The 26,998-nt window shown below is 43.6% G+C and overlaps 1 protein-coding gene across 4 annotated transcripts; it reads left to right on the top strand.

Annotated features, from left to right (window-relative positions):
* Nucleotides 1-318: 318 nt before the first annotated feature.
* On the top strand, nucleotides 319-26,998 carry panx2 (pannexin 2). 4 transcript variants are annotated; one of them, XM_070897387.1, is made up of 3 exons: nucleotides 319-392; nucleotides 560-1,996; nucleotides 19,222-20,099. In XM_070897387.1, exons 1-3 carry the CDS (start codon nucleotides 350-352, stop codon nucleotides 19,605-19,607), a joined length of 1,866 nt encoding a protein of 621 aa, XP_070753488.1. In that variant the 5' UTR covers nucleotides 319-349; the 3' UTR covers nucleotides 19,608-20,099. The 4 variants fall into 4 exon arrangements, with proteins under 4 accessions (XP_070753488.1, XP_070753489.1, XP_070753487.1 ...); XM_070897388.1 differs by lacking the exons at nucleotides 319-392; nucleotides 19,222-20,099 and adding an exon at nucleotides 26,891-26,998 and having other exon boundaries at nucleotides 435-1,996; XM_070897386.1 differs by lacking the exon at nucleotides 319-392 and having other exon boundaries at nucleotides 435-1,996.

Below are 26,998 nucleotides of genomic sequence, written 5' to 3'. Positions count from 1 at the left end.
GAGGCCAGTTCTGTGCCGGGGCTGGTGCTGCCTGTGTTGGCACAAAACAAAACATACAATTCCAATTGACCGCCCCAAACCTCAGCGCGGGGCAATTTCGGCCCCTAAAAGTCAGCAGTATCAGTAAATCTTGGAAAGTGATCTGCACTGTAAAAACTGGAGCACCTTCATAACAAGCAAAACAGGATTTACCAACTAGGATTCACTGGTACATTAAAAAATAATTTAGCATTTATTATTATTCTGTAGCTCTAAATATAGAAAATATTTTTCTTTTCAAAAGGTTAAGTGTATACAGTTTCTTAAGACAAAGTAAGCCACAATCCAAACAAATTAAGACTTGGCAGGAATGCAATCGAGGAAAACCAGAGCTCTGAAATTGTGCACGACAGGTCTGAATTGAGTAGAATAATTTAAAATTGGATTAAAGGCCAGATGTCAACATTTGGAAAATAAAATGTAATATAATTGATGGAATTATTTAAAATGTTTATTTTACAGAGCACCTTTGACAGGTTAAAAAAAAACTGCAACCGTGACTTTTCTCTCTGTTATACAGAAGAATCGATATACTGTTACACGCCGAGCAATTTCACCCGTGACCAGGCGTTATATGCCAGAGGCTACTGTTGGACTGAGCTGAAAGATGCTGTGGCGGGTGTTGAACCGGGTCAGCGGCCATCCCTTTTCGAGCACAAGTTCCTGCCCTACGCGCTGCTCGCCTTTGCTGGCATCATGTACATCCCTGTGCTCGGCTGGGAGTTCCTGGCCTCCACCAGGCTGACTTCGGAACTGAACTTCCTGCTGCAAGAAATCGATAACTGCTATCACCGAGCCGCTGAGGGGCGGGCTCCTAAAATCGAGAAGCAAATCCAGTCGAAAGGAGCTGGCATCACAGAGAAAGAAAAAAGGGAGATCATTGAAAACGCCGAGAAGGAGAAGAGCCCGGAGCAAAATCTCTTTGAGAAGTATCTGGAACGACGAGGGCAGAGTAATTTCCTGGCCAGGCTTTACCTATCGAGGCAGCTGTCAGTTGTCTTTTTGAGTATAATTCCAATCACATATCTATGTACTTATTACGCGAATCAGAAACAGAACGAGTTCACCTGCCCTTTAGGGGAGCCTCCAGACATGTCCAGCAGTGAGATGTTGCATGTCAATGTGAACTGCAAACTGCCCTCGGTACAGATGCAGCGCATCATCGCTATAGTAGACATTGTTCTGCTGTGCTTCATTAACCTTATAATTTTGATAAACCTAATCCACCTTTTTATAGTTCGCAAATCCAACTTTATATTTAATAAACTGCACAAAGTTGGAATCAAGACTAAAAAACAGTGGCAGAAGTCACAGTTTTGTGACATCAACATTTTAGCTTTGTTTTGCAACGAGAACCGCGACCATATCAAATCATTGAATCGCTTGGATTTCATTACCAATGAAAGCGATCTGATGTATGACAATGTTGTCCGGCAGCTGCTGGCAGCTCTGGCCCAGTCCAACCATGATGTGACTCCAACCATGCGGGATGCAGGGATTCAGACCATTGACCCCAGTGTGGACCCGGCAGACATCGATGCCAACGAGCAACTTATTATAAAGAGGCCCAGGAAGAAAATAAAATGGATTCCAAGCACAAATCCACTGCACCAGCCTTTTAAGGAACCTTCCACTGCCTTGAAGTTTGAAAACAATAAAGGAGAGAAACCGAAGCCTGTGAGACGGAAGATAGTGACGGATAGTCTTGTAGCACCTCTCCTAGATTCGACTTCAAAATATTTCCCAGATTCATCTGCCAATAAAAGTGAAGGAAACATTACTGCCAATAGTGAGAAAAAGCATAGCCGGCACTTGTCTTTGGATGTCCATCCGTACATCCTTAGCGGCAAAAAGACGAAGCCTGAAAACGAGGAAAGTTGCACATCTAAGAGTCAAGAGGGAGACTTCTTGCACTCAGAAGAGAATATGCTGACACATGTGGCATCTCCTATTAAAGGTGAAGTGTGAGTTTACTGAATATTACTTAGCCAAAGTAACCTTAAAAAATGGATAATTGGAGAATAATATTTTGATGTGGTTACTTGTTTTACATGGAGTTGGAGTTTCTGCACAAGGTATTCTGCATATTTTTCAGTCTGGTATATTTTACACTCCCTACTTTGTTGTACAACAAGTTCCAGATCTATATCTACTCGGGCTTTAAATAAAACACTCATAATGAGATTGTGGTGCATTGCATTTACAGAGGCTGGAGTTGTAGTGAATAATGAGGCATTAAGCTGACCCACTGAGGTGAACAATGTCTGCAGGAGCAATTGCAGAGTTAAGAATGATGATCCAGTCTCCAAGCCTGCACCAATTCGTTTATGCATAAAGTAAAAGATAATTCTTTGAAATAGATTACTTTTATTGTTACACACTAAACCAAAAGCATTCTACAAATATTTAAGAAAGATACTGGAGTAGATTGTATCAGCAATGCAAGGATAGTGCCCACACTACAAAATCTGGTTGTGTATATATTTTAGTTGATTACCATTCAATCAAACAAAACCTGTTCACTTAATTTGCAGAAACCTGTATTTTTCACATAAACATGTCATTTTTGCCAGGTAATTCTTCATATTAAAATTTCTTGCATTTGTCATGATCGGTATGCTGCCTGACCTGCTGAGATTTCCAGCATTTTCTGTTTTTATTCCAGATTCCAGCATCCGCAGTATTTTGCTTTTGTATCACTATCTACATTGTGACCATTATCTAAATCACAGCCATTAATATTATCTGCAAATTTTCTTCTTCCTCATTAAGGGCTGGATTTTCAGCTCACTTGCGCATCTGTTAGCGCCCTGGAGGGGCGGTAAAGAGTGTTTTTAGGCGTAACGGCAGGCATCCAGCTTTTACCGCCTGGACGGCAAATTCGGCTCATGGTTTGTGGCGACGCAAAAACTTACCGCCCCGCCCTCTAGTTTCATTGAGATGATGACATCAATCGTCGTGCAATGCTGCACTAGCGACCCGGATGCAAAATTGGTCCCAAACACCTCATTAACACCTGCCCCAAGAAACGTCTGAAAAACTAGGTTGCAGCAGGCGGTATTGGCGGCATATTTAAATGGAAGGAGGAGGATCCTACATCGCAGGTCACATTGACTGCAACGGTTGCGCACATCATGCTGTTTGAAGCTCTGACTTGAAAGCGGCATTTTTATCTGCCATTACAGTGTTCTTACAAGAGCAGCGAGAGAATTTAATGGGGGCAGTATTAGTTCACTAGCATATCATGCTGCATGCTATTGCCAGACGGCATCAAGCTAGAAGAAGGGCTCTCGGCCCTCGGATGAGGAGAGGCCGAAGACGTCTGGGGAGGAGACCTTACTCCCCACGGGTTTACAGGCACCAACACCCATACCGTCAGCTCTCTGAAGAGCAGTGTGTGAGAAGGCTGCGCTTGCGAAAGGAAGTGCTGACAGAGGTATGCCATATCCTACAGGCAGACCTCCAGCCTACAAGCGTCAACAGGATTGCGCTGCCCATCGCAGTGAAGGTGACTGTGGCACAGGCCTTCTATGCCTCCGGCTCCTTCCAGGCAGCAGCAGGAGACATACGCAGCATCTCTCAATACGCTGCACATCGCTGCATTCAGTACATTACAAAGGCTCTGTACACCCGCAGAATGGACTTCATGAAGTTTCCAATGAGCAGGGTCATCCAGAATGAGCGGGCACTTAGGTTTGGCAGAACTGTGGGCTTCCTGAGGGTTCGAGGAGCCATTGATTGCACACACATGGCCTTGCGAGCACTATTCCACAATGCAGTTATTCAGAAACCGAAAGGGATACCATTCCCTAAATGTCCAGCTGGTGGGCGACCACATTCAACGCATCCTCGCAGTGAATGCCCGCTGTCCAGGAAGTTCACATGATGCTTTCATGTTGCGTGTCTCACGAATGTTTCAGCAACAAAGGCGAGGGCACAGCTGGCTGCTCGGGGACAAGGGATATGGCCTGGCCACCTGGCTCATGACCCCCCCCACCGGCTCCGCAACCCCACCACAGAAGCCGAGCAGCGCTATAATGAGAGACATGCGGTAACCTGCAACATCATCGAACAGACAATTGGGGTGCTCAAGCAGCACTTCCGATGCCACTACCGCTCAGGAGGCAGCTTTCAATACTCCCCTCAACAGGTCACCAAATTCATTGTAGTGTGCTGCATGCTACACAACTTGGCCATCATGAGGGGCCAGGCATTGCCAGTGAGGATTGCAGGCCCACCTCAGGAGGAGGAAGACGAGAAGGAGCCTGGCAAGGCATCGATTGCACAGCCACCCCATCCATGAGGGAGGCAGTGTGGAGATGCTGCCAGAGCAAGAGCCACACATGGCCAGCTCATAATGGACCGTTGCTTGAATGGAGGAAGCTGAAGGATGGATCTAATACTGGCCACGCTATGTGCCACCATAAAGGCACATCTACGCTGAGCTTTGGAATGATACTCACAACACCAATGGCAAAGGGTCAAAAGGACATTTTTATCCAAAAAATTAACAAACCAATCCCCCCTCCCACCCACCAAAACCAAACAATACAATAAGCAGCATACTGCTGCAAGTAACTGAACAACAAGTGAATTAATGAAAAACAACTATTTACAGGTCTACTCATATTGTATCAAGGCATCTGCACAAGGTTGTCCCACCCCTTAAAGGGATTTGCCCTGAGATTTCCCCCCCACCCCCTTGCCTTCATCCCACTCCCATGCCTGATGCTCCTCCTCAATGAGGCCTCAGTGCCTCCCGCAAGGCTGCTTGAGGGCTGCTGTGTTAGGGGAGCAGACAGTACAGACAGCGTATGATGACAGCCTGGACCAGCTCTGGGCCTGGAAGGCCCGGCTATGGACTGCTGCACCTCAGCATCAGCAGAAGCAGTCTCTGGTGGCTCGGGTGTGAACCGGATAAGGTGCATTGTGGGAGAGTCAGTGATGGGAGCCGGAATGCTGTTATCCTAAGGAAGGACAGCACATTCCATTTTCTGGGGACCACTGGCACTCAGACGGGACTGGGTCTCAGCATCCGGAGCACGATGTGTCACCACAACTTGCTGGCCTGCTTCGGCACCATCACTTCCCCGCTGGAAGCCAGAGAGAATGGCAGCAGTCAGCAACCGCAACCGAGATTCCAGGATGGTATGTTGCCTCCCTGATGCAAGGGTCAAGGATGTCTCGGAGTGGCTGCAGCGCATTCTGGAGGGAGAGGGTGTACAGCCAGCTGTCGTGGTACATATAGGTACCAACGATATAGGTAAAAAATGGGATGAGGTCCTACAAGCTGAATTTAGGGAGCTAGGAGTTAGATTAAAAAGTAGGACCTCAAAGGGAGTAATCTCAGGATTGCTACCAGTGCCACATGCTAGTCAGAGTAGGAATTGCAGGATAGCGCAGATGAATACGTGGCTTGCGGAATGGTGCACGGGGGAGGGATTCAAATTCCTGGAACATTGGAACCGGTTCTGGGGGAGGTGGGACCAGTACAAACCGGACGGTCTGCACCTGGGCAGGACCGAAACCGATGTACTAGGCGGAGTGTTTACAAGTGCTGTTGGGGAGGGTTTAAACTAAAATGGCAGGGGGATGGGAATCTATGCAGGCAGGCAGAGGGAAGTAAAAAGGGGGCAGAAGCAAAAGGTAGAAAGGAGAAAAGCAAGAGTGAAGGGCAGAGAAACCAATGGCAAAAATCAAAAAGGGTCACATTACAACATAACTCTATAAGGACAAAGAGTGTTAAAAAAACAAGCTTGATGGCTCTGAGTCTCAATGCGAGGAGCATTCATAATAAGGTGGATGAATTGACTGCGCAGATAGCTGTTAACTTATATTATGTAATTGGGATTACGGAGACATGGCTCCAAGGTAACCAAGGCTGGGAACTCAACATCCAGGGGTATTCAATATTCAGGAAGGACAGACAGGAAGGAAAAGGAGGTGGGGTAGCATTACTGGTTAAAGAGGAGATTAACGCAATAGTAAGGAAGGACATTAGCATGGATGACGTGGAATCTATATGGGTAGAGCTGCGAAACACCAAAGGACAGAAAACGTTAGTGGGAGTTGTGTACAGACCACCAAAAAGTAGTAGGGATGTTGAGGATGGCATCAAACAGGAAAGTAAGGACGCGTGCAATAAGGGTACAGCAATTATCATGGGTGACTTTAATCTACATATTGATTGGGCTAACCAAACTGGTAGCAATACTGTGGAGGATTTCCTGGAGTGTATAAGGGATGGTTTTCTAGACCAATATGTCGAGGAACTAACTAGAGAGCAGGCCATCCTAGACTGGGTCTTGCGTAGCGAGAGAGGATTAATTAGCAATCTCGTCGTGCGGGGCCTCTTGGGGAAGAGTGACCAGAATATGGTAGAATTCTTCATTAAGATGGAGAGTGACACAGTTAATTCAGAGACTAGGGTCCTGAACGTAAAGAATGGAAACTTCGACGATATGAGATGTGAATTGGCTAGGATAGACTCGAGAATGATACTTAAAGGGTTGATAGGCAATGGAAGACATTTAAATATCACATGGATGAACTACAACAATTGTACATCCCTGTCTGGAGTAAAAATAAAACGGGGAAGGTGACTCAACCGTGGCTAACAAGGGAAATTAAGTATAGTGTTAAATCCAAGGAAGAGACATATAAATTGGCCAGAAAAAACAGCAAACCTGAGTACTGTGAGAAATTTAGAATTCAGCAGAGGAGGACTAAGGGTTTAATTAGGAGGGAGAAAATAGAGTATGAGAGTTACCTTGCAGGGAACATAAAAACTGACTGCAAAAGCTTCTATAGATATGTGAAGAGAAAAAGATTAGTGAAGACTAATGTAGGTCCCTTGCAATCAGAATTAGGTGAATTCATAATGGGAAACAAGGAAATGGCAGACCAATTGAACAAATACTTTGGTTCTGTCTTCACTAAGGAAAACACGAATAACCTCCCGAAAATACTAGGGAACCGAGGGTCTAGCGAGAAGAAGGAACTGAGGGGAATCCTTATTAGTCAGGAAATGGTGTTAGGGAAATTGAAGGGACTGAAGGCCGATAAATCCCCAGGGCCTGATAGTCTGCATCCCAGAGTACTTAAGGAAGTGGCCCTAGAAATAGTAGATGCATTGGTGGTCATTTTCCAACATTCCATGGACTCTGGTTCAGTTCCTACGGATTGGAGGGTAGCTAATGTAACCCTACTTTTTAAAAAAGGAGGGAGAGAGAAAACAGGGAATTATAGACCAGTTAGCCTGACATTGGTGGTGGGGAAAATACTGGAATCAATTATTAAAGATGTAATAGCAGCGCATTTGGAAAGCAGTGACAGGATCGGTCCAAGTCAGCATGAATTTATGAAAGGAAAATCATGCTTGACAAATCTTCTCGAGTTTTTTGAGGATGTAACTAGTAGAGTGGATAAGGGAGAACCAATGGATGTGGTGTATTTTGACTTTCAAAAGGCTTTTGACAAGGTCCCATACAAGAGATTAGTGTGCAAAATTAAGGCACATGGTATTGGGGATAACGCATTGACATGGATAGAGAACTGGTTGGCAGACCGGAAGCAAAGAGTGGGAATAAACGGGTCCTTTTCATAATGGCAGGCAGTGACTAGTGGGTTGCCGCAGGGTTCAGTGCTGGGACCCCAGCTATTTACAATATACATTAATGATTTAGACGAAGGAATTGAATGTAATATCTCCAAGTTTGCAGATGACACTAAGCTGGATGGCAGTGCAAACTGTGAGGAGGATGCTCGGAGGCTGCAGGGGGACTTGGACAGGTTAAGTGAATGGGCAAATGCATGGCAGAGGCAGTATAATGTGGATAAGTGTGAGGTTATCCACTTTGGTGGCAAAAACAGGAAGGCAGATTATTATCTGAATGGTGATAGATTAGTAAAAGGGGAGGTTCAACGAGACCTGGATGTCATGGTACATAAGTCATTGAAAGTTGGCATGCAGGTACAGCAGGCAGTAAAGAAAGCAAATAGCATGCTGGTCTTCATAGCGAGGGGAATTGAGTATAGGAGCAGGGAGGTCTTACCACAGTTGGGCCTTGGTGAGACCACACCTTGAGTATTGTGTGCAATTTTGGTCTAATCTGAGGAAGGACATTCTTGCCATTGAGGGAGTGCAGCGAAGGTTCACCAGACTGATTCCCGGGATGGCAGGACTGACATATGAAGAAAGACTCGATCGACTAGGCTTATATTCATTGGAATTTAGAAGAATGAGAGGGGATCTCATAGAAACATAAAATTCTGATGGGATTGGACAGGTTAGATGCAGGAAGAATGTTCCCGATGTTGGGGAAGTCCAGAACCAGGGGTCACAGTCTAAGGATAAGGGGTAAGCCATTTAGGACCGAGGTGAGGAGAAATTTCTTCACTCAGAATTGTGAACCTGTGGAATTCTTACCACAGAAAGTTGTCGAGGCCAGTTCGTTAGATATATTCAAAAGGGAGTTAGATGTGGCCCTTACTGCTAAAGTGATCACAAAGGGTATGGAGAGAAGGCAGGAATGGGGTACTGAAGTTGCATAATCAGCCATGATCATATTGAATGGTGGTGCAGACTCGAAGGGCCGAATAGCCTATTCCTGCACCTATTTTCTATGTTTCTATGACATCACCAAGCTGCAGCGCAGCTGGTGCCTGAGATGCGATCGCTGCTGCGGCGTTATCCATGGCACGCGCCACATACTCTGGCACGCCATTGTCGCTGCTGGAGCCCACCTGCCTCTGAGTGGGCAATGATGGCCTTGCTGGAGCCCTCAGATGCATGGACAATACATGAGGCAGCCTCTGCGACACTCACAGCAAATTTGTCAATGCCCTGGAGGATCCTACCCAATGCACCCATCAGCTCGCAGTGCATGTCTGTTTTATCCCTGGACAGTGCCAGCACATCCAAGCCCACATCTGCCTGTTCTTCAGCAGGACAACTGTGTCGACTCACCCTCTGGAGAGCTGGCCTCTGAGCTTCCCATCCCGCTCGGTGTTGCTGTAGGCTACTGGGGCCAGGAATCTCAGAGTCCTCAAATCCCGGGAAATTGCCTTCGTCCCCAGATGTCATGTCAGCAGACGGTGCGACTTCTGGGCTGTGAGGTTCAGGCAGCACACTTTCATTCCCTCCCTCATCGTCTTCCCCATGGTCAGATGTAGATGGCTCTTGGGAAGGCTGACGCACTTATGGCTGGTCATTTGCAAGCAGAAAACAACAGACGTGTTTAGCAGCAGGGGAGGGGGCCACGTGATAGCAGGAAGGTGGCATTGGACATGCACATGTAAAGGAGCTAGTCCACTTCATATTAGGGGTCAATTAAATCACATCTATTGTGTCTTCCATTTACATACCCTCAGTACCCGAAAGGGGGCTCGGCATCGCCACTGTCCAAACTGGGGTGTCCACGAGGGCTGAGATTTACTGTTCCACATCAGTGAGCTACAGCTGTTCGCCTCCTGTATTTTGTTGCTCCCGTCTGTTATGGGAGAGCTTGGGGGGCAGACAGTACAGACGGTGTATGACGACACGCTGGACCAACTCTGGGCCTGGAAGGCCCGGCTACGGACTGCTGAACCTCAGCATCAGCAGAAGCAGTCACTGATGGCTCGGGTATGGACCGGATAAGGTGCATTGTGGGAGAGTCAGTGATGGAAGCTGGAATGCAGTCAGCCAGAGTCAGCATGGATTTATGAACGGGAAGTCATGTTTGACAAATTTGCTGGAATTCTTTGAGGATGTAACGAACAGGGTGGATAAAGGGGAACCAGTGGATGTGGTGTATTTGGACTTCCAGAAGGCATTTGACAAGGTGCCACATAAAAGGTTACTGCACAAGATAAAAGTTCACGGGGTTGGGGGTAATATATTAGAATGGATAGAGGATTGGCTAACTAACAGAAAACAAAGAGTCAGGATAAATGGTTCATTCTCTGGTTGGCAACCAGTAACGAGTGGGATGCCGCAGGGATCAGTGCTGGGACCCCAACTATTTACAATCTATATTAACGACTTGGAAGAAGGGACTGAGTGTAACGTAGCCAAGTTTGCTGATGATACAAAGATGGGAGGAAAAGCAATGTTTGAGGAGAACACAAAAAAATCTGCAAAAGGACATAGACAGGCTAAGTGAGTGGGCAAAAATTTGGCAGATGGAGTATAATGTTGGAACGTGTGAGGCAATTCACTTTGGCAGAAAAAAAATCAAAGAGCAAGTAATTATTTAAATGGAGAAGGATTGCAAAGTGCCGCAGTGCAGCGGGACCTGGGGATACTTGCGCATGAAACACAAAATGATAGTACGCAGGTACAGCAAGTGATCAGGAAGGCCCATGGTATCCTTGCCTTATTTGCAAAGGGGATAGAGTATAAAAGCAGGCAAGTATTGCTACAGGTATTGATGAGGCCAAACCTGGAATATTGCGTGCAGTTTTGGTTTCCATAGTTAAAAAAGGATATGCTTGCTTTGGAGCTAGTTCAGAGAAGGTTCACTAGGTTGATTCCAGAGATGAGGTGGCTGACTTATGAGGAAAGGTTGAGTAGGTTGGGCCTCTACTCATTCGAGTTCAGAAGAATGAAAGGTGATCTTATTGAAACGTATAAGATTATGAGGGGTCTTGACAAGGTGGATGCAGAGAGGATTTTTCCACTAATGGGGGAGACTAGAACTAGAGGGCATGATTTTAGAATAAGGGCTGCCCATTTAAAACAGAGATGAGGAGGAATTTGACAGTTTCTTGAGCGAAAAGGGGATAAGGAGTTATGGGGAGCGGGCGGGGAAGTGGAGCTGAGTCCATGATCAGATCAGCCATGATCTTATTGAATGGTGGAGCAGCCTCGAGGGGCAGTATGGCCTACTCCTGTTCCTATTTCTTATGTTCTAGCTTGGCCTACAATAAGAAGGGTTCAGTAAGGTTCCACCTGCTGTTGTGCCACATATGTCTTCCATAGTTCAATAGCTGTCACTGTGTGGATGTGCAAAGGTCTTCACTTCAATCTGTGTGGCTGTTGACTGAGGGTTTTCAAAGATTGGTCGGAGGTGAGTGACAGGTAGTATAGCAGCTCAGGGTAATGTTTATAAAACAGCAGTGGAAATGGAGTGCAAGGAGGCTTGACAATGATTCGGGTACAAGAGGGTATGTGCATCTGAATGCAGAGGAAATAGCTGGGGAAGTAAGCCTTCAGCTTTCTGCAGCTTTCCAAAACCCGCACCATGGCCTGCAACACATTGCAAAGAGGCAGCTCCATCAGAGACTTAACATTGTGTGAGACATTGATCTTGCAAGCATGGCAGGCCTACATAAATGTGAAGGGTACTCACCCTGGCAACCTCGTGAAGTCATTGAACTTCTTGCGGCATTGTGTGCCAGTTCTGACCACTGTGTCTGCCATGTGCTATCTCACACCAGATTCTCTTAAAAATGCTGGGCAACGGCCTCCCTCCTCCAACCAGATGGAGTGCAGACCACCTCCTTTCAGCGGCTGCACTAAGGTGTCAGCAGCCTCTGCAGAGAATCTTCTGACACGCTGCCTGCCCTCTTGCTGCGCCATCTCTCCCAAAGTTTCATCTGCGCATGCACACAGGAAACCGCTGCCCCCTAAAGTCCTGACTGCGCCTGGGAAAATTCAAACGCGTCTGCGCATGCACAAAATGGCAACCTCTTTGAAAGCCACGATTTTCGTCTGGGGCGCACAAACTTCCTTGTGTAACACCTGATTTATGGCCCCTAATCATGGAACCTTATTTTTTTTACTGAAATTGCAGACGAGGGCGCAAACTTTTCCCAGGCGGTATCAGGACCCCCCGCTGCAATTACCGCCCGCAATTACAAAAGCCAAAAATTCAGCCCTAAGTCTTTTCTTTCTCTTGGGGTTTTTTTTGTCTTTCCAATTGGTTATCTGGGTTTGTTTCTGCTTTTGTTATTCACCAATTAAGTTGTGCAAAACTTCTCAACATTTTAACTTTTCTCACATTCCACCAAAACAAAATCCACCCAATCAGATTCCAGCAAAATTAAGATAATCCTCTGAGATATTTCCTCACCAATCCCACTATATATGCTTAAAGATAAAACATTTCACACAACAAACATACAAAGTTTGCAAAACAATCATAAGCTTAGCTCCCCATGCCTCTCTACATGCAACACAACCCACCCTTCGAACTACTGAACATTCAGGTACCCCTCTCCCTTGTACTTCATGATCTCCACCCAATAAACTAACTCCCATGTGCATTTCTCACCTGATGTGAGAAACTTGATGTAAACAAGCAAAATATGCATACGCAGGAGTCAATTTCTGATTAAAAAAAGATTACTATTCCAATAAACCATCATATGACTATGGCTCCAATAGATATGCAAGAAACATGCTTCTCTATTCATATATTAGGCTTTATGTTCCTGAGCCCTAGCAGCACTCCTTCACACTCTGCTGCATCAGCCATTATTTGCTTCATCCGGTTCTCTATGCCACACCAGAAACCTCATTCTTCTCCCTCTTTCTGTCTATGCTACATCAGTGGCCCCACCTTGCTTCCCTCCAGTGCTTCACTATGGTGCATTAGCAGCTCTGCCCTATCCTTCTCATTCCCGTGCCACCTTTAGCCACCCAGCCCACTCCCTTTCACTTTGTGGGCTTTTTCAGAGAGAAAAGAAACAGTGACAGTGACAAACAGGAGAAAGAGGGGAAACAGGGGAAACAGAAAAGATGAAAAGAAAGTGAAGTAACAAAGCACAGAAAGAGAAGTGAAGGAGAAGAGAGAGAGGCAGAAGAGAAGAAGGAGAACAAATGAATCATATAATCATACAGTAAAGAAGGATGTAATTCACGCCATCGTGCCTGTGTCACTTCCTATTCTTTCCCCGTGGTCTTGCACAAAGTCTCCCCTTAATCTTCTCTGCTCTAGTCTCTCCACATAATTGAAGTCCTTCATCCCTGGTACCAATCGAGTAAATCTCTTGTGCACCCTCGCCAATGCCTTGACATCCTTCCTAAAGTGTGGTGCCCAGTATTGGACACATAAGAACATAACAAATAGGAGCAGGAGTAGGCCACTTGGCCCCTTGAGTCTGCTCTGCCATTTAACAAGATCATGGCTGATCTGATCTTAGGCACAGCTCCATTTCCCCGCCCACTCCCCATAACCCTTCATTCTCTTATCGTTCAAAAATCTGTCTATCTCCACCTTAAATATATTCAATGACCCAGCCTCCACAGCTCTCTGGGGCAGAGAATTCCACATATTTACGACCCTCTGAGGAAATTCCTCCTCATCTCTGTTCTAAATGGGCGACCCCTTATTCTTAAACTATGCCCCCAGTTCTTGATTCCCCCACTAATGGAAATATCCTCTTTGCATCTACCTTGTCGAGCCCCCTCAGTATCTTATATGTTTCAATAAGATCACCTCTCATTCTTCTAAACACCAATTAGTATAGGCCCAAACTGCTCACCTTTTCTTCATAAGTCAATCCCTTCATCTCAGGAGTCAACCAAGTGAACCTTCTCTGAACTGCCTGCAATGCAAATATATCCCTCCTTAAATAAGGAGACCAAAACTGTACACAGTACTCTAGGTGATGTCTCACCAATACCCTGTTCAGTTGTAGCAGGACTTCCCTCCTTTTATACCCCATCCCCCTTGCAATAAAGGACAACATTCCATTTGCCTTCCTGATTACTTGCTGTAACTGCATATTAAATCTTTGTGTTTAATGCACAAGGACCCCCAGGTCCCTCTGTACTGCAGCATTTTGTACTCTTTCCATTTAAATAATAATTTGCTTTTTTATTTTTCCTGCCAAAGTGGAAAACCTCACACTTTTCCACATTATACTCCTCTGCCAAATTTTTGCCCACTCACTTAGCCTGTTTATATCCCTTTGCAGATCCTTTGTGTCCTCCTCATAATTTGCTTTCCCACCTATCTTTGTATCATCAGCAAACTTGGCTACATTACACTCGGTCCCTTCATCCAAGTCATTAATATAGATCGTAAATAGTTGAGGCCCCAGCACCGATCCCTGTGGCACCCCACTAGTTACCGTTTGCCAACCAGAAAAAGACTCATTTATCCCGACTCTCTGTTTTCTGTTAGTTAGCCAATGTTCTATCCATGCTAATATATTACCACCAACCCAGTGAGCTCTTATCTTCTGCAGTAACATTTTATGTGGCACCTTATCGAATGCCTTCTGGAAATCCAAATACACCACATCCACTGGTTCCCCCTTATCCACCTTACTCGTTACATCCTCAAAGAACTCCAGCAAATTTGTCAAACATGATTTCCCTTTCATAACACCATGCCGACTCTACTTGATTGAATCATGTTTTTCCAAATATCCTGCTACTGCTTCCTTAATAATGGACTCCAGCACTTTCTCAAGGACAGATGTTAGACTAACTGGTCTATAGTTTTCTGCTTTCTGTCTCCCTCCTTTTTTAAATAGGGGCGTTACATTTGCAGTTTTCCAATCCACTGGGACCTCTCCAGACTCCAGGGAATTTTGGTAGATTGCAACCAATGCATCCACTATCTCTGCAACCACTTGTTTTAAGACTCGAGGATTCAGGCCATCAAGTCCAGGGGACTTGTCCACTTTTAATCCCATTATTTTACCAAGTACTTTTTCTTTAGTGCTAGTGATTATTTTAAGTTCCCCCCTCCCTATAGCCCTTTGATATCTATTATTGGGATGTTTTTAGTGTCTTCTACCAAAAAGACCGATACAAAATATTTATTCAAAGTCTTGGCCATTTCCCAGTTCCCCATTATTAATTCACCAGTCTCATCCTCTAAGAGACCAATGTTTACTTTAGCTACCCTCTTTTTATATACCTGTAGAAGCTCTTATTATCTATTTTTCTATTTCTTGCTAGTTTACTCTCATAATCCATCTTCTTTCTCTTTATTATTTTTTTAGTCGTCCTTTGCTGGTTTAAAAAACATTCCCAATCCTCTGGCCTCCCATTAATCTTGGCAACATTGTATGCCATTGTTTTCAATTTGATACCATCCTTTATTTCCTTAGTTAGTCACGAGGGTTCTCCCTTCTCTTAAAGTTTTTCCTTCTTACTGGAATATATTTTTGTTGAGAGTTATGAAATATTTCCTTAAATGTCCACCACTGCTCATCTTACACTTTAATCTCTTTTCCCAGTCCACTTTAGCCAACTCTGCCTTCATACCTTTGTAGTCTCCTTTATTTAAGATCAGGACTCTGGTTTGGGACTCAACTTTCTCACCCTCGAACTGAATTTGAAATTTAACCATGCAATGATCACTCTTTCCTAGAGACACAATATGCCAATTGAGGTCTAACCAGTGAATTATAAAGGTTTAGTATAACGTCTTTGATTTTGTACTCTATGCATCTATTTATAAAGCCCAGGACCTCATATGCTTTCTTGACAGCTTCATCAACTTATCCTGCTGCCTTCAAAGATTTGAGTATGTAAATCTTCAGGTCTCCCTGTTACTGCGCCCACCTTAAAATTGTACCATTTAGTTTATATAAGAGAGAGAAACAGGAAAGGCAGAAGGCAGAAAGAACAGCAACTTGAAGCAGGAGAATGGAGAAACAAAGAACTGTGAGAGTAGAAAAGAAGTGGGGGAGGAGATAGAGAATCAGAAGAGGAGATCAATGGAAATACAAATGAAGGAGGAGGTAGAGAAATAGAGATTTATTTTGGAAACTTACCAGTATCTGAATCCATAGTTAGAAGAGTAGGAGAAACTATGAAGGTTTTTTGCCTAGCCCGACTAAGGTTTCAGAACCACGGATTCGACCAATGACAGGCCTGATAAAATCTTACACATCAGTCCATCACCGATGGATGGACTTTTAACTTTGTACCAACAGCCCTGTAGCCCAGAGAACAGGAAGAATTGGGCTAGTAAGGGAGACTATTGGGGGGGGGGGGTGGTTGGGGGGAATGGAAGAGAGTCCCTTTTGAGCAGGCAGCAAGAAAAGAGAGGTAAAAGGTAGCATGATATGGACAGTTAACTTGTTGTGGGGGCAAGATTCTGTTAAATGGGTACAGATGCCCTGTTGCAGTGGGATTTCATTGTGGAGGATGTGGGCAGACGGCACAGTTTCAGCTATTGCTGAGGGCCCGTGTTAAAAAAAAAACAGTTATAAAACTCTGACTTACGCATGCAGCAGGAGATCCACTGGTGGGTACAAAATACTTTGTACACGGGTCAAGAAAACATTTTAAAATTTTCATGTAACAGCTCTGTTTTTGCAAGTAAAGCAAATATTGGATGCAGGCTCACGCGCACCAATAGCACAGAGCAGGGCCTCACCAAGCTGTGCAATGGGAGTCCTTTCTCCTAATTTGAATAGGCTCGGCACGGGATAACTTATCCAGACAGCATGGACTATAGCACACATGACCGAGTAATGCAAAAGCACAGTCAGGCAACAACTCACTATATAAGGGAAGCTATGGTGAAAGCAGAATAGTGGACTAATTGTTCACATTGGCGCAGGTACATGGGTAATCCTGCTCCCTTTGATGCTGATGGAGGTCCGACAGCAGATAGTGCAGCAAAGGAGAGTGGTCCTATTTGGTGCTGAGTCAATGCCGTCGCACAACTCCCTTCTAACAATTTGCAAATGAGGAAGAAATGCAGTGGCACAATTTTTTAGAATTCATTCTCAGTATTTGGGCATCACTGGCAAAGCCAGCATTAATTGCCCATCCCTAGTAGCCCTTCAGGAGGTGATGGTGGGCCCATGCACCTGCTGCCCTTGTCCTTCAATGTGGTGGAGGTCATGGATTTGGGAGTTGCTACCAAAGTAGCCACGGTATGCTTGTGGTGGAGGGAGTGGATGTTTAAGCTGGTGGATGAGGTGCCTATTATTGGATAGCTTTGTTCTGAGTGTTGCAGTGCACCCATCTAGGCTAGTGGAGAGTATTCCATCACACTCCTGACTTGTGCCTTGTAGGTGGTGGAAAGGCTTTGGGAAGTCAGGAGGTGAGCCATTTGTTGCAGAATATCCAGCTACTGACCTGCTGTAGTAGATACGCCATATATTTTGCTGGTCCCATTGAATTTCCAGTCAATGGTGCCTCCAGAATGTTGATGGTGGAATCTTCAGCAATAACAATGCCATTGAATGTCAAGGTGAGGTGAGTAGGGTTTCTCTTGAAGGTGGTCATTGCCTGGCACTTATGTGGTGCGAATATTACTTGTCATTTATCAGTCTAAACCTGGATGTTGTCCAGGTCTTCCTGTATGTGGACATGGACTGCTCATTCTCTGAGTATTGAGGATGGAGCTGAACACTATGCACTCAGCAGTGAGCAGCCCTACTTCTGACAAAATGGCGGGAAAGCTATCGATGAAGCAGCTGAAGATAGTTTGACCTAGAACGCTGACCTGAGGAACTCATGCGGCGATGTCCTGGGGCTGAGATGATTGTTCTCTGACAACCACAATCATTTTCCTTTGTACCAGGTATGTCTCCAACCACTGGAGAGATTTCCCCCTGATCCCCATTGACTTCAGTTTTTTTCTAGGATTCCTTGATGCCACACTCGGTCAAATGCTGCCTTGATGTCAAGGGCCGACACTCTCTGGAATTCAGCTCTTGTGTCCATGTTTGTACCGAGGCTGTAATGAGGTCTGGAGCTGAGTGGTTCTGACAGAGGTGAGCATCGGCGAGCAGGTTATTGGTGAGTAATTGCCCGGCTGGATTTGTCCTGCATTCTGTGGACAGGACACACCTGGGCAATTTTCCGCATTGTCGGTAGATGTTGATGTTGTAGCTGTGCTGGAACAGCTTGGCTAGAGTAAGGCAAAGCTCTGTGTGCTCCTCACTATTTTGTGTGAGGCCTATCAAGCATGGAGCAAGCCTAAGTTGGCAACTGCCACACCTTCCAGGAGATGTTATTTGAAGCATTGTGCACAATCATTGCTCTTTTGCACACTTTTTTATTTTGCCTAAGCTGCATGGCACACTTTCTTGAAAGGTGCAGATTTGTTTAAAAATCATTCTTGGGATGTGGGCGTTGCTGACACGGCCGGCATTTATCACCCATCCCTAGTTACCCTTGAGAGGGTGGTTGTGGGTCTTTTCTTGGCAGTCAAGGGACAGAAAAGATGCAGTAGTATCCATGGCACTGAACTCCTCTGCTGTTAGGGTGTCTCATTGAGGTCACCAGCCATAGATACAGATACTCTTCTCCTAAAAGCCATCTACTCGGTATATCTTCTCCTTCAAACAATGTGGGCACTGTGGAATGCTACACAATGAAGGCATCATGGCTGCTTCCCGGATAATGGCCACATAGTACGCGATATGTTCTAGCTAAATCTTGTTATGCAAAGCTAAACCAGTTGTGCATCAGATACACCTCAGTTCTGTACCAAATGGACTTGAAGGAGTGAAGTTTGAGGCCATACTCAGGGGAATGACTGGGATGGGAGAGAGTAAAGGTTTTTGCTGGGGATGGGATCATCAAAGAGGGAATGCTGAAGAAAATTGACAGATGAACAAATATTGTGGCAAATGGAAGGCCAGAGTATAGGCTGTTAGGAGTTTAAAAGTGCTGTTCCAAGTGATTTGGGGAAGAGTTTTTTTCTAGGAGTGGATTCAAATGATGTGGTGTTGGAAGGGGCAGGGAAATGTTTGTGGTGGTGGATACAAGGAAGTGGTCAGAGATGCCCTTGTCAGTGATGGAGACCATGGAAGTAGAGAGGCCACAGGAGATGACAAGATCAAGGGGGTGCCAATGAATATGGCAGAAGAGTTCCCATATGGCAAAAGAGTATTTCCAGACAGGACAGTTTATAATAAAGTTTTAATAAAGTTCATGAGATGGAGGAAATGTTATACTGTAATCTCTAACCCTATATTTTCCTTTCATTTTTACTGGGCCCCTTTTCTATGTATCAACATTTTAATTTTGTATACCTAGGCCAAAATTTGAGACACATTCCATATTCTCAAGTTTTGACATTGTATTTATGTTGCTTCCCTATAATTTGAAGCAAAGCTCAAAAATAGACACACTGGACTTTGCAATATTAACTTACAGTGTTTTGTTATCTAAATGCAGATTATAATAGTTTAAAACAATCACAAATGTTGAAAAAAGTTTGATGTCCGCTTTCCATGGCTATCTGAACTCTAATAAGTTATTTCTCATAGATAGTAATCTGTCTGAAGGAGGTGCTACAAGCAATATTAAATATTCATCAGAGAGCTGCCTAATACTACCTGTCAGTAGACCTTATGATACCAACTATACGAACAACTTGCCTACTGAAGCAGCTCCGTCCAATCTCCTTGTAGAAAAGGATGTCTGTGAAACAAAGTCCCAGTTCAACCGTAACCCTACTCACCCCCTAATCAATATCCAGAACATTCAAACGCTCTATGAAGACCGTGAGGATGAAGCATTTCCCTCCAGTTTGCAAAATGCAAAAGTCATTTCCTCTGCTAATACACAAGATCTACCTGTACGTTCACCAGAGAAGATATTACTTGCTACATTTGAAGACCCTATAGTAATGGTTAGCACAATAGAATATTAGCAAATTAGATACGCAGCAGCATTAGTTCTTTCACATGGCTGATATTGCATCATTGGAAGATGACATTGGCAGTAATCTCTCCATCTGTTTAGGTAACAAATATATAAAGCAAATAGTGTTCTGAATGTGTCCACATGAGTTTCATTAGATGCACAATAACCAGCGGGCATGTTTCCTTAATCAGAGAAATTGTCTTTAAGTCAACAAGTTCTCAAGACTCAACAATATTACGGTGCTTAGCTTTACTAATTGTAACTTGGGTTTAAAAATGTCTCGTAAAACTGCCAGCAATGCGATGCAACAAAGAAGTGATGGAATAATCAACTGGAGTTTCCAGTCAGACAGTTGGAGGACTGCAATTAGCAAGGTCTTGCTGTCACAGCGCTAGAACATACCAGTGCTGGTGAATAGATACTGTCACAGAAAATAGAATGAAGCACTCTTCACTGGTTCTTTGTTAGAGATTATGCCAATAAAGAACCAATAAATGTTTACACAGTTTATTTTTTACATATCTTTTAGTGGTATATCACTACATTAGCAGGAAAACTACTGCATAGCACAAAAATGCAATAAACAGTAATAAGAACCACAAAACTCCAAAGCAGCTGTAACCTCTTTACTTTTCACTACTTTTGCAAACTTTTACACCTTGGATTTTATTTCCTGAAAGTTTTACCTTAATTAGTAGAGTAGCACTTGGGTTCTGATTCCATTTCTTTTGAAACGCAAAAACACCTGTTGTATAAGTAAAGGATAGCAATAATTTTTGTTAATATAAATATTTATTGTAAATACCACAGTTCTAATCATTACCATTAATATAACATACAAGTCATGGTCGTCCCTCTATATCACTGCTCTGATGATATGCTGAGGTGCTCTTGGTTTTGAAGCAGTCCATTCAATACAGTGAGTCACCACTTATTGCTGTTAATTAATGATTTTTTCACTAATTATTGATAAATAAACACTGTGTACATAACTTTAACTGAAAACCACTCTTTATAACACATAATGCCTATCCGCAATAGTGCACGAGGGCATCATAACCATAACATTCCACCTGGTGTTTCAAACCATTCCAACAAAATCGTGAAAATGCATAGCTTTGAAATATGTAGTGTGTGCTTGAAGAAAGAAACCTGAGGCTCTCTGGAAATTGGACCGGGTGTCTTATCTACATAATACCAGCGAGTGGCCCACAGTATCCAGTATCATAGTGGAGCCCTTCCTGCTCCTCCTGGCTCCGTATTTAGGTAAGTAGAGAAATAGGGGATATGGTAGTGTAGTGGTTATGTCAGTCACTGGACAAGTAATCCAGAAGCCTGGACTAGAAATCTGGAGACGTGAGTTCAAACCTCCCCATGGCAGCTGGGGGATTGAAATTCAGTTAATTAAATAAATCTGGAATTTAAAAAAAATCTAGCATCAGTAATGGTGAGCATGAAACTACCAGATTGTCGTAAAAACCCATCTGGTTCAAGAATGTGCTTCAGGGAAGGAAACCTGCTGTCCTTACCCAGTCTGGTCTATATGGGACTCCAGACCCACAGTAATGTGGTTGACTCTTAACTGCCCTCTGAAATGGCCTAGCAAGCCACTCAGTTATACCAAACCGCTGCGACAAAGTCAGCACTGTGAGAGTACCTTCAGCATAGGACTGCAGCGGTTCAAGAAGGCAGCTCACCGCCATCTTCTCCAGGGTAATTAGGGATGGGCAATAAATGCTGGCCTTGCCAGCGATGCCCACATCCCTGAACAAATACAGTTTTTAAAACTTCTTCAGTGACCTCTGGTAGTCACTTTAAGGACTGCTGATTAGACCCAGAAATACTGAGTGGAGCAAGCACGGCATGTGCTCCACCCTGTTTTTGCCATGGGGACCTAATACAGGCATCAGGCCCCCGATTAGCATATGTAAAGAAGCTAACGCCTGTTTTAGCTGGGCACCCTGGGCATTCGGAAATGCCAATTTGACCTTGCTTTCTCCAGGTTATCCAGTTTGAGTAGGTATTCAAGCTGGAAACCTGGCGTATTTTGCTTGTTCCCTAGCCCAGGGACACTGGTTCCAAAAATAGTGCTAGGGGTACGGCCCAATTAACAACATAATCCAGGAATGCCACTCGGGACATTCTGGGCTCAGTGCCAATCCACAAGTACACTTCCCCAGTAGGAAGGACAAGGCAGTGATTGTTTTACTTTGCTGTGTCAATAATGATCACTGCTAGGCCTGCTCTGCCATGATGCCCTTCATATGGTGTAATTGCAATATTCCCGCCTCCATTAAAAAATGTCATAATAAAACACTATGGGCTAGAATTTGCACTGTTTCACTGCCCGGTTTCTTGCCAGTATTGACCGTTTTGGACGAGAATCGGGTCAGCGAAAAATTCCCCAGCTGAGGCACGCCGGCGGTTTCAAAGTACCGCTGGGGAGCGGATCGCCAGTGTGCAACGTCCACAGATCGCCTTGGCTTGATCCTTGGCTGAGCGGGGACCCGTAGTAAGTATAAAAAAAATTTGTTTTAACCGCCCACTAGGATCAGCGGAGCTGGGGGGTAGGTACGTAGGTCGGCAAGAAAAAGGTAAGTGACTGGTTTTTTACGATTTATTTTCAAAATCTGTTAGAGTGATTTAATTTAAAAGTGTCTTGGGAATGTTTTTAAGAGTTAGGTTTTTTGAAAAATGATTTTTATTCTTTTTTGCTATTAAGCCCAACCCACAGCCTCGGTGTAAATTTTTTAGATTTTTTAATTTTTCGCCCATTTTCTTAAGGCACCGTCCAATCTAGCTGAAATTTCACTTTTCTGCCCAGATTGGGGGTGCAAGGCCCATATTTTTGTCTGGGCGGAATTTTAAAACATTTTTGGGAAGTTTTCGCCGGAGATAATCCTCCCAGCCTTAGCGTTTTTTTGGGCAGCAATCGGGCACTAGCGGGCTGATAGGAAATTCTAGCACTATATATTGGGATGATAAGAAATCGAAGCAGGAGTAGGCCATTGGCCTCTCAAGCCTGCTCTGCCATTTAATAAGATCATGGCCCGATCTGATCTTGGACTCAGCTCCACTTCTCTGCCCGCTCCCCATAACCCTTCACTCCCTTATCGTTCAAAAATCTGTCTATCTCCACCTTAAATATATTCAATGATCCAGCCTCCACAGCTGAGCTAGAGCAGAGAATTCCACAGATTTACAACCCTCTGAGAGAAGAAATTTCAACTCATCTCAGTTCTAAATGGCTGATCCCTTATTCTTAAACTTCTAGATTCCCCGAGTGGAAACATCCTCTCTGCATTTATCTTGTCGAGCCACCTCAGTATCTTATATGTTTCAATAAGGTCACATCTCATTCTTCTAAACTCCAATGAGTATAGGCCCAACCTGCTCAATCGTTCTTCATAAATCAATCCCTTCATCTCAGGAATCAACCTAGTGAATCTTCTCTGAACTGCCTCCAATGCAAGTATACCCCTCCTTAAATAAGAAGACCAAAACTGTACACAGTTCTCAAGATGTGGTCTCACCAATACCCTGTACAACTGTTGCTTTTATATTCCATCCCCCTTGCAATAAAGGCTAACATTCCACTTGTCTTCCTGATTACTTGTTGTACCTGCATGCTAACTTTTGTGTCTCTTGCACAAGGACCCCCAGATCCCTTTGCACTGTAGCATTTTAATCTCTCACCATTTAAGTAATAATTTGCTTTTTTATTTTTCCTGATTCTCCAGAGCATTATATTGGGCAGAAAATGGGGGAGAAATTGGAACCCGTTTTGCCCTTTTTTTCAGGTGTAAAATGGAGACAAAAATGAACAATTTTGCATGTCCCACGCCCTAACGGTCTTGACATATATCTGATGCCAGAATGGCTCGGGCGATATTCAGGCATCCCTGCCGGCCATTTTAAACAGGTGTTAAGTCCTTTGATTATGCCAATGAGAGGCCTAATGCTTGCTTTATGAACCATGCTCCGAAATTGGTCCAAAACTAGGCAGAGCTTACACTGCTCAATCTCCGACTAGCTTTTCAGGCTCTACAGCAGCCTAACCAGCAGATCTTAAAGGGACTATTGTCAGTCATCAAAGACAAGATAAGTAAACCTGTGCTTCTCCTGGCTCTACAGCAATACAGCGTTCACCAACTCCCTTCAGGACCTAGCTGAGAACCAATGCTGCCGTTCGAGCCAGCCAAACTTGATCTGGGCCCAACTGGCACCTGCAGCTCACTGGTTTCATGGCAATGAGGTCCGAGGGCCAATTTTGGGCGATACTCAGGGTGCGTGTTGCTGTCACCCGCCTGTTTCCCATCTGTTAACCAATTTCTTTCCCAATGCCTTAATAAGAAACATTTCCAAGTAGATCATATGAAGATTTAAAAAAAATGAACAGTGGATTGGAAAACCACAAATGTAACGCCCCTATTTAAAAAAGGAGGCAGACAAAAGCAGGAAACTATAGACCAGTTAGCCTAACATCTGTCATTGGGAAAATGCTGGAGTCCATTATTAAGGAAGCAGTAGCGGGACATTTGGAAAGGCATAATTCAATCAAGCAGAGTCAGCATGGTTGTATGAAAGGCAAGTCACGTTTGACAAATTTACTGGAGTTCTTTGAGGATGTAACGAGCAGGGTGAATAAGGGGGAACCAGTGGATTTGGATTTCCAGAAAGCATTCGATAAGGTGCCACATAAAAGGTTATTGCACAAGATAAAAGTTCATGGGGTTGGGGGTAATATATTAGCAAGGATAGAGGATTGGCTAACTAGCAGAAAACAGAGCATCGGGATAAATGGGTCATTTTACGGTTGGCAAATAGTAACTAGTGGGGTGCCGCAGGGATCAGTGCTGGGTCCACAACTATTTACAATCTATATTAATGACTTGGATGAAGGGACTGAGTGTGATGTAGCCAAGTTTGCTGATGATACAAAGATGGATGGGAAAGCAAATTGTGAGGAGGACATAAAAATCTGCAAAGGGATAAAGACATGCTAAGTGAGTGGGCAAAAATTTGGCAGATGTAGTATAATATGGGAAAATGTGAGGTTATCCACTTTGGCAGAAAAAATAGAAAAGCAAATTATTATTTAAATGGAGAAAAATTGCAAAGTGCTGCAGTACAAAGGGACATGAGGAATTTTTTCTCTCAGAGGGTTGTAAATCTATGAAATTCTCTGCTCCAGAGAGCTGTGGAGGCTGGGTCATTGAATATATTTAAGGTGGAGATAGACAGATTTTTGAGCAATAAGGGAATAAAGGATTATGGGGAGCGGGCAGCGAAGTGGAGCCGAGTCATTGATCAAATCAGCCATGATCTTATTAAATGGCAGAGCAGGCTCGAGGGGCCAGGTGGCCTACTCCTGCTCCTATTTCTTATGTTCTTATGTTCTGAATTAAGTAACCTACCATTTGTAAGCGACATGGTAAGTGCCCTTTACAATCTCATAAATAAATACAGTGACACTCCCCTTTTACAAAGTTTTTCTTCAAGCGATTAGAAAACATTCAATGAAGAATCACTACCTTCCCAAAAATACGTTGAAGAAACATTTTTTTCCATTTTTTACAAATGCACGACATAATGCTGTAAATTATGTTGAAGCAAATCATTGTATCACTTGCACATGCTGCCATTATAATGGAAATGATGTATGTCCTCTCTGTTTCTTCTCTCTCCCAAATGAAAGAAAGGTTTTGCCAAATGGCACTTCATAAAAATAGTGTCATTTTAAGCAATAGAGATTGTAAACATTAGGCTTGATCAGCTGTCACAGTTAACACAAAAACAATAGTCCAGCAATTACTGCCAGCAAGTGTCAACATTTAATGTGTGCTTGTAAAATTCTCTACTCTACTATTTTAATGAAGGTGTTAACCCATTTAAAATAAATAAGTTAATTCCTGCATTATAATAGAGAGCAATTTGATAGAAGTGTGTTAAGGACTCATACATTACCACTTCGCACAGTCATTTGCCAACTAATATGCCAAGTTTAGTCTGTCAGGCACAAGAGTTACCCAGTGTAATAATTCAATGACTGAGCCCAAATGACTGAAAAATTCAATTAATTGTTAGACCTGACACAGTTCAATCCAATCAGCTCCAAATACTTCAAGTATCAAGAAACCAAACTTGCCAAAAATTCTTATGAGATTAACTATCGAGGACATGCTTTTTAATGCAAACAGAGAAGAGGACAAAAGTTTTTGTTGCAAATAATATACACACAAGAAAATATTCATTGATGGGTTTTTGAGAGAAAGGTCTAGAATTTCCTCCTTTGGCACAACCTGGAGTTTGATCCGAAAATGCGGCCAATGTGGCCCTCATTTTGCCAAGTATCCTCCCAAACTCATTAGAATGCACCCGAAGTTAAAATGGTAGGTTATTGGACAAAATCAGCGTAAACAACTGGGGTCCAAGGAAATGCTAAACTCAACAGTATATATTAATCTTTGAGGTTTAAAATTTAAGTTTCACTCATTTAATTATCTTTCATGCACATTAGGCACAGCAAGTTTACCAACCTGCTATCAGGGAAGCTGTTCAATTTATAATTTGGCATAAACTTGCATTCAAAGAAACAGAAAATACAGAGCAGGTCTCAGTGAGGATAAAAAATTTTTTTAAAAGCTCCAAAAATTGCAACTAAAAGACAAGAAAAATTATTTTGTTTCCTGCTGCGCCCGGAAACCTGGCCGCAATGAAGAGAGATTCTTGAACAAGCGCAAGTGAGGATACTCACATTAGTAAGTCGGAGGTGGGGCCAGTTTTATGGGCGGAGATTCGTGCGGACAGAGGGTTTGATGGATGGACATAAAAGACGGGTGAGATTTGTGAGTATTCTGCTTACGTGGGTAACTCACACCCAAAATTCCCTGATCTTTTAAGACACGTAATTGGTTTGCGCCCAGATTACAGGAGTAACTGAGCACAAATGTAGAAGAAATTCCGGACCAAAGTGTATTTAGAAAATATCTTTGTGTAAACTGACTAATGTTTAGTAAAGGACAAGCTACACTATCGGGGTAAATTATAATAAATAATTTATAATGAATATTAGAATTGACATGGGAAACTTGTCTGCTCATTTAGATAAGGAAATATCAAATTAAACAGATTTAATGAAGCCTAATGAGTGTTGAATTAATAATGTTTAGGCAAAAATCAACTCTTGTCGTGCATCCAGATTCTTTGATAACTGGAGTTTTATGCTCTTTTAGACTGGCTGTTAAATTACTTTCATATAATGCAGATATCTTTCAATATTTCTTTCAGGAAGAGATTGGAATGGTAGAGACAGCGTCTCACTCTATGGGCAGTGTTTGGCAATAAGTAGCAAGTAAGAGAAGAATCCAAAGTATTCAAGACGCAACTATAACAGAG

This window comes from Pristiophorus japonicus, chromosome 13, assembly GCF_044704955.1.
Source record: "Pristiophorus japonicus isolate sPriJap1 chromosome 13, sPriJap1.hap1, whole genome shotgun sequence".
Classification (NCBI taxonomy): Eukaryota; Metazoa; Chordata; class Chondrichthyes; family Pristiophoridae; genus Pristiophorus; species Pristiophorus japonicus.
This window is presented reverse-complemented; position numbering and strand designations above follow the sequence as displayed.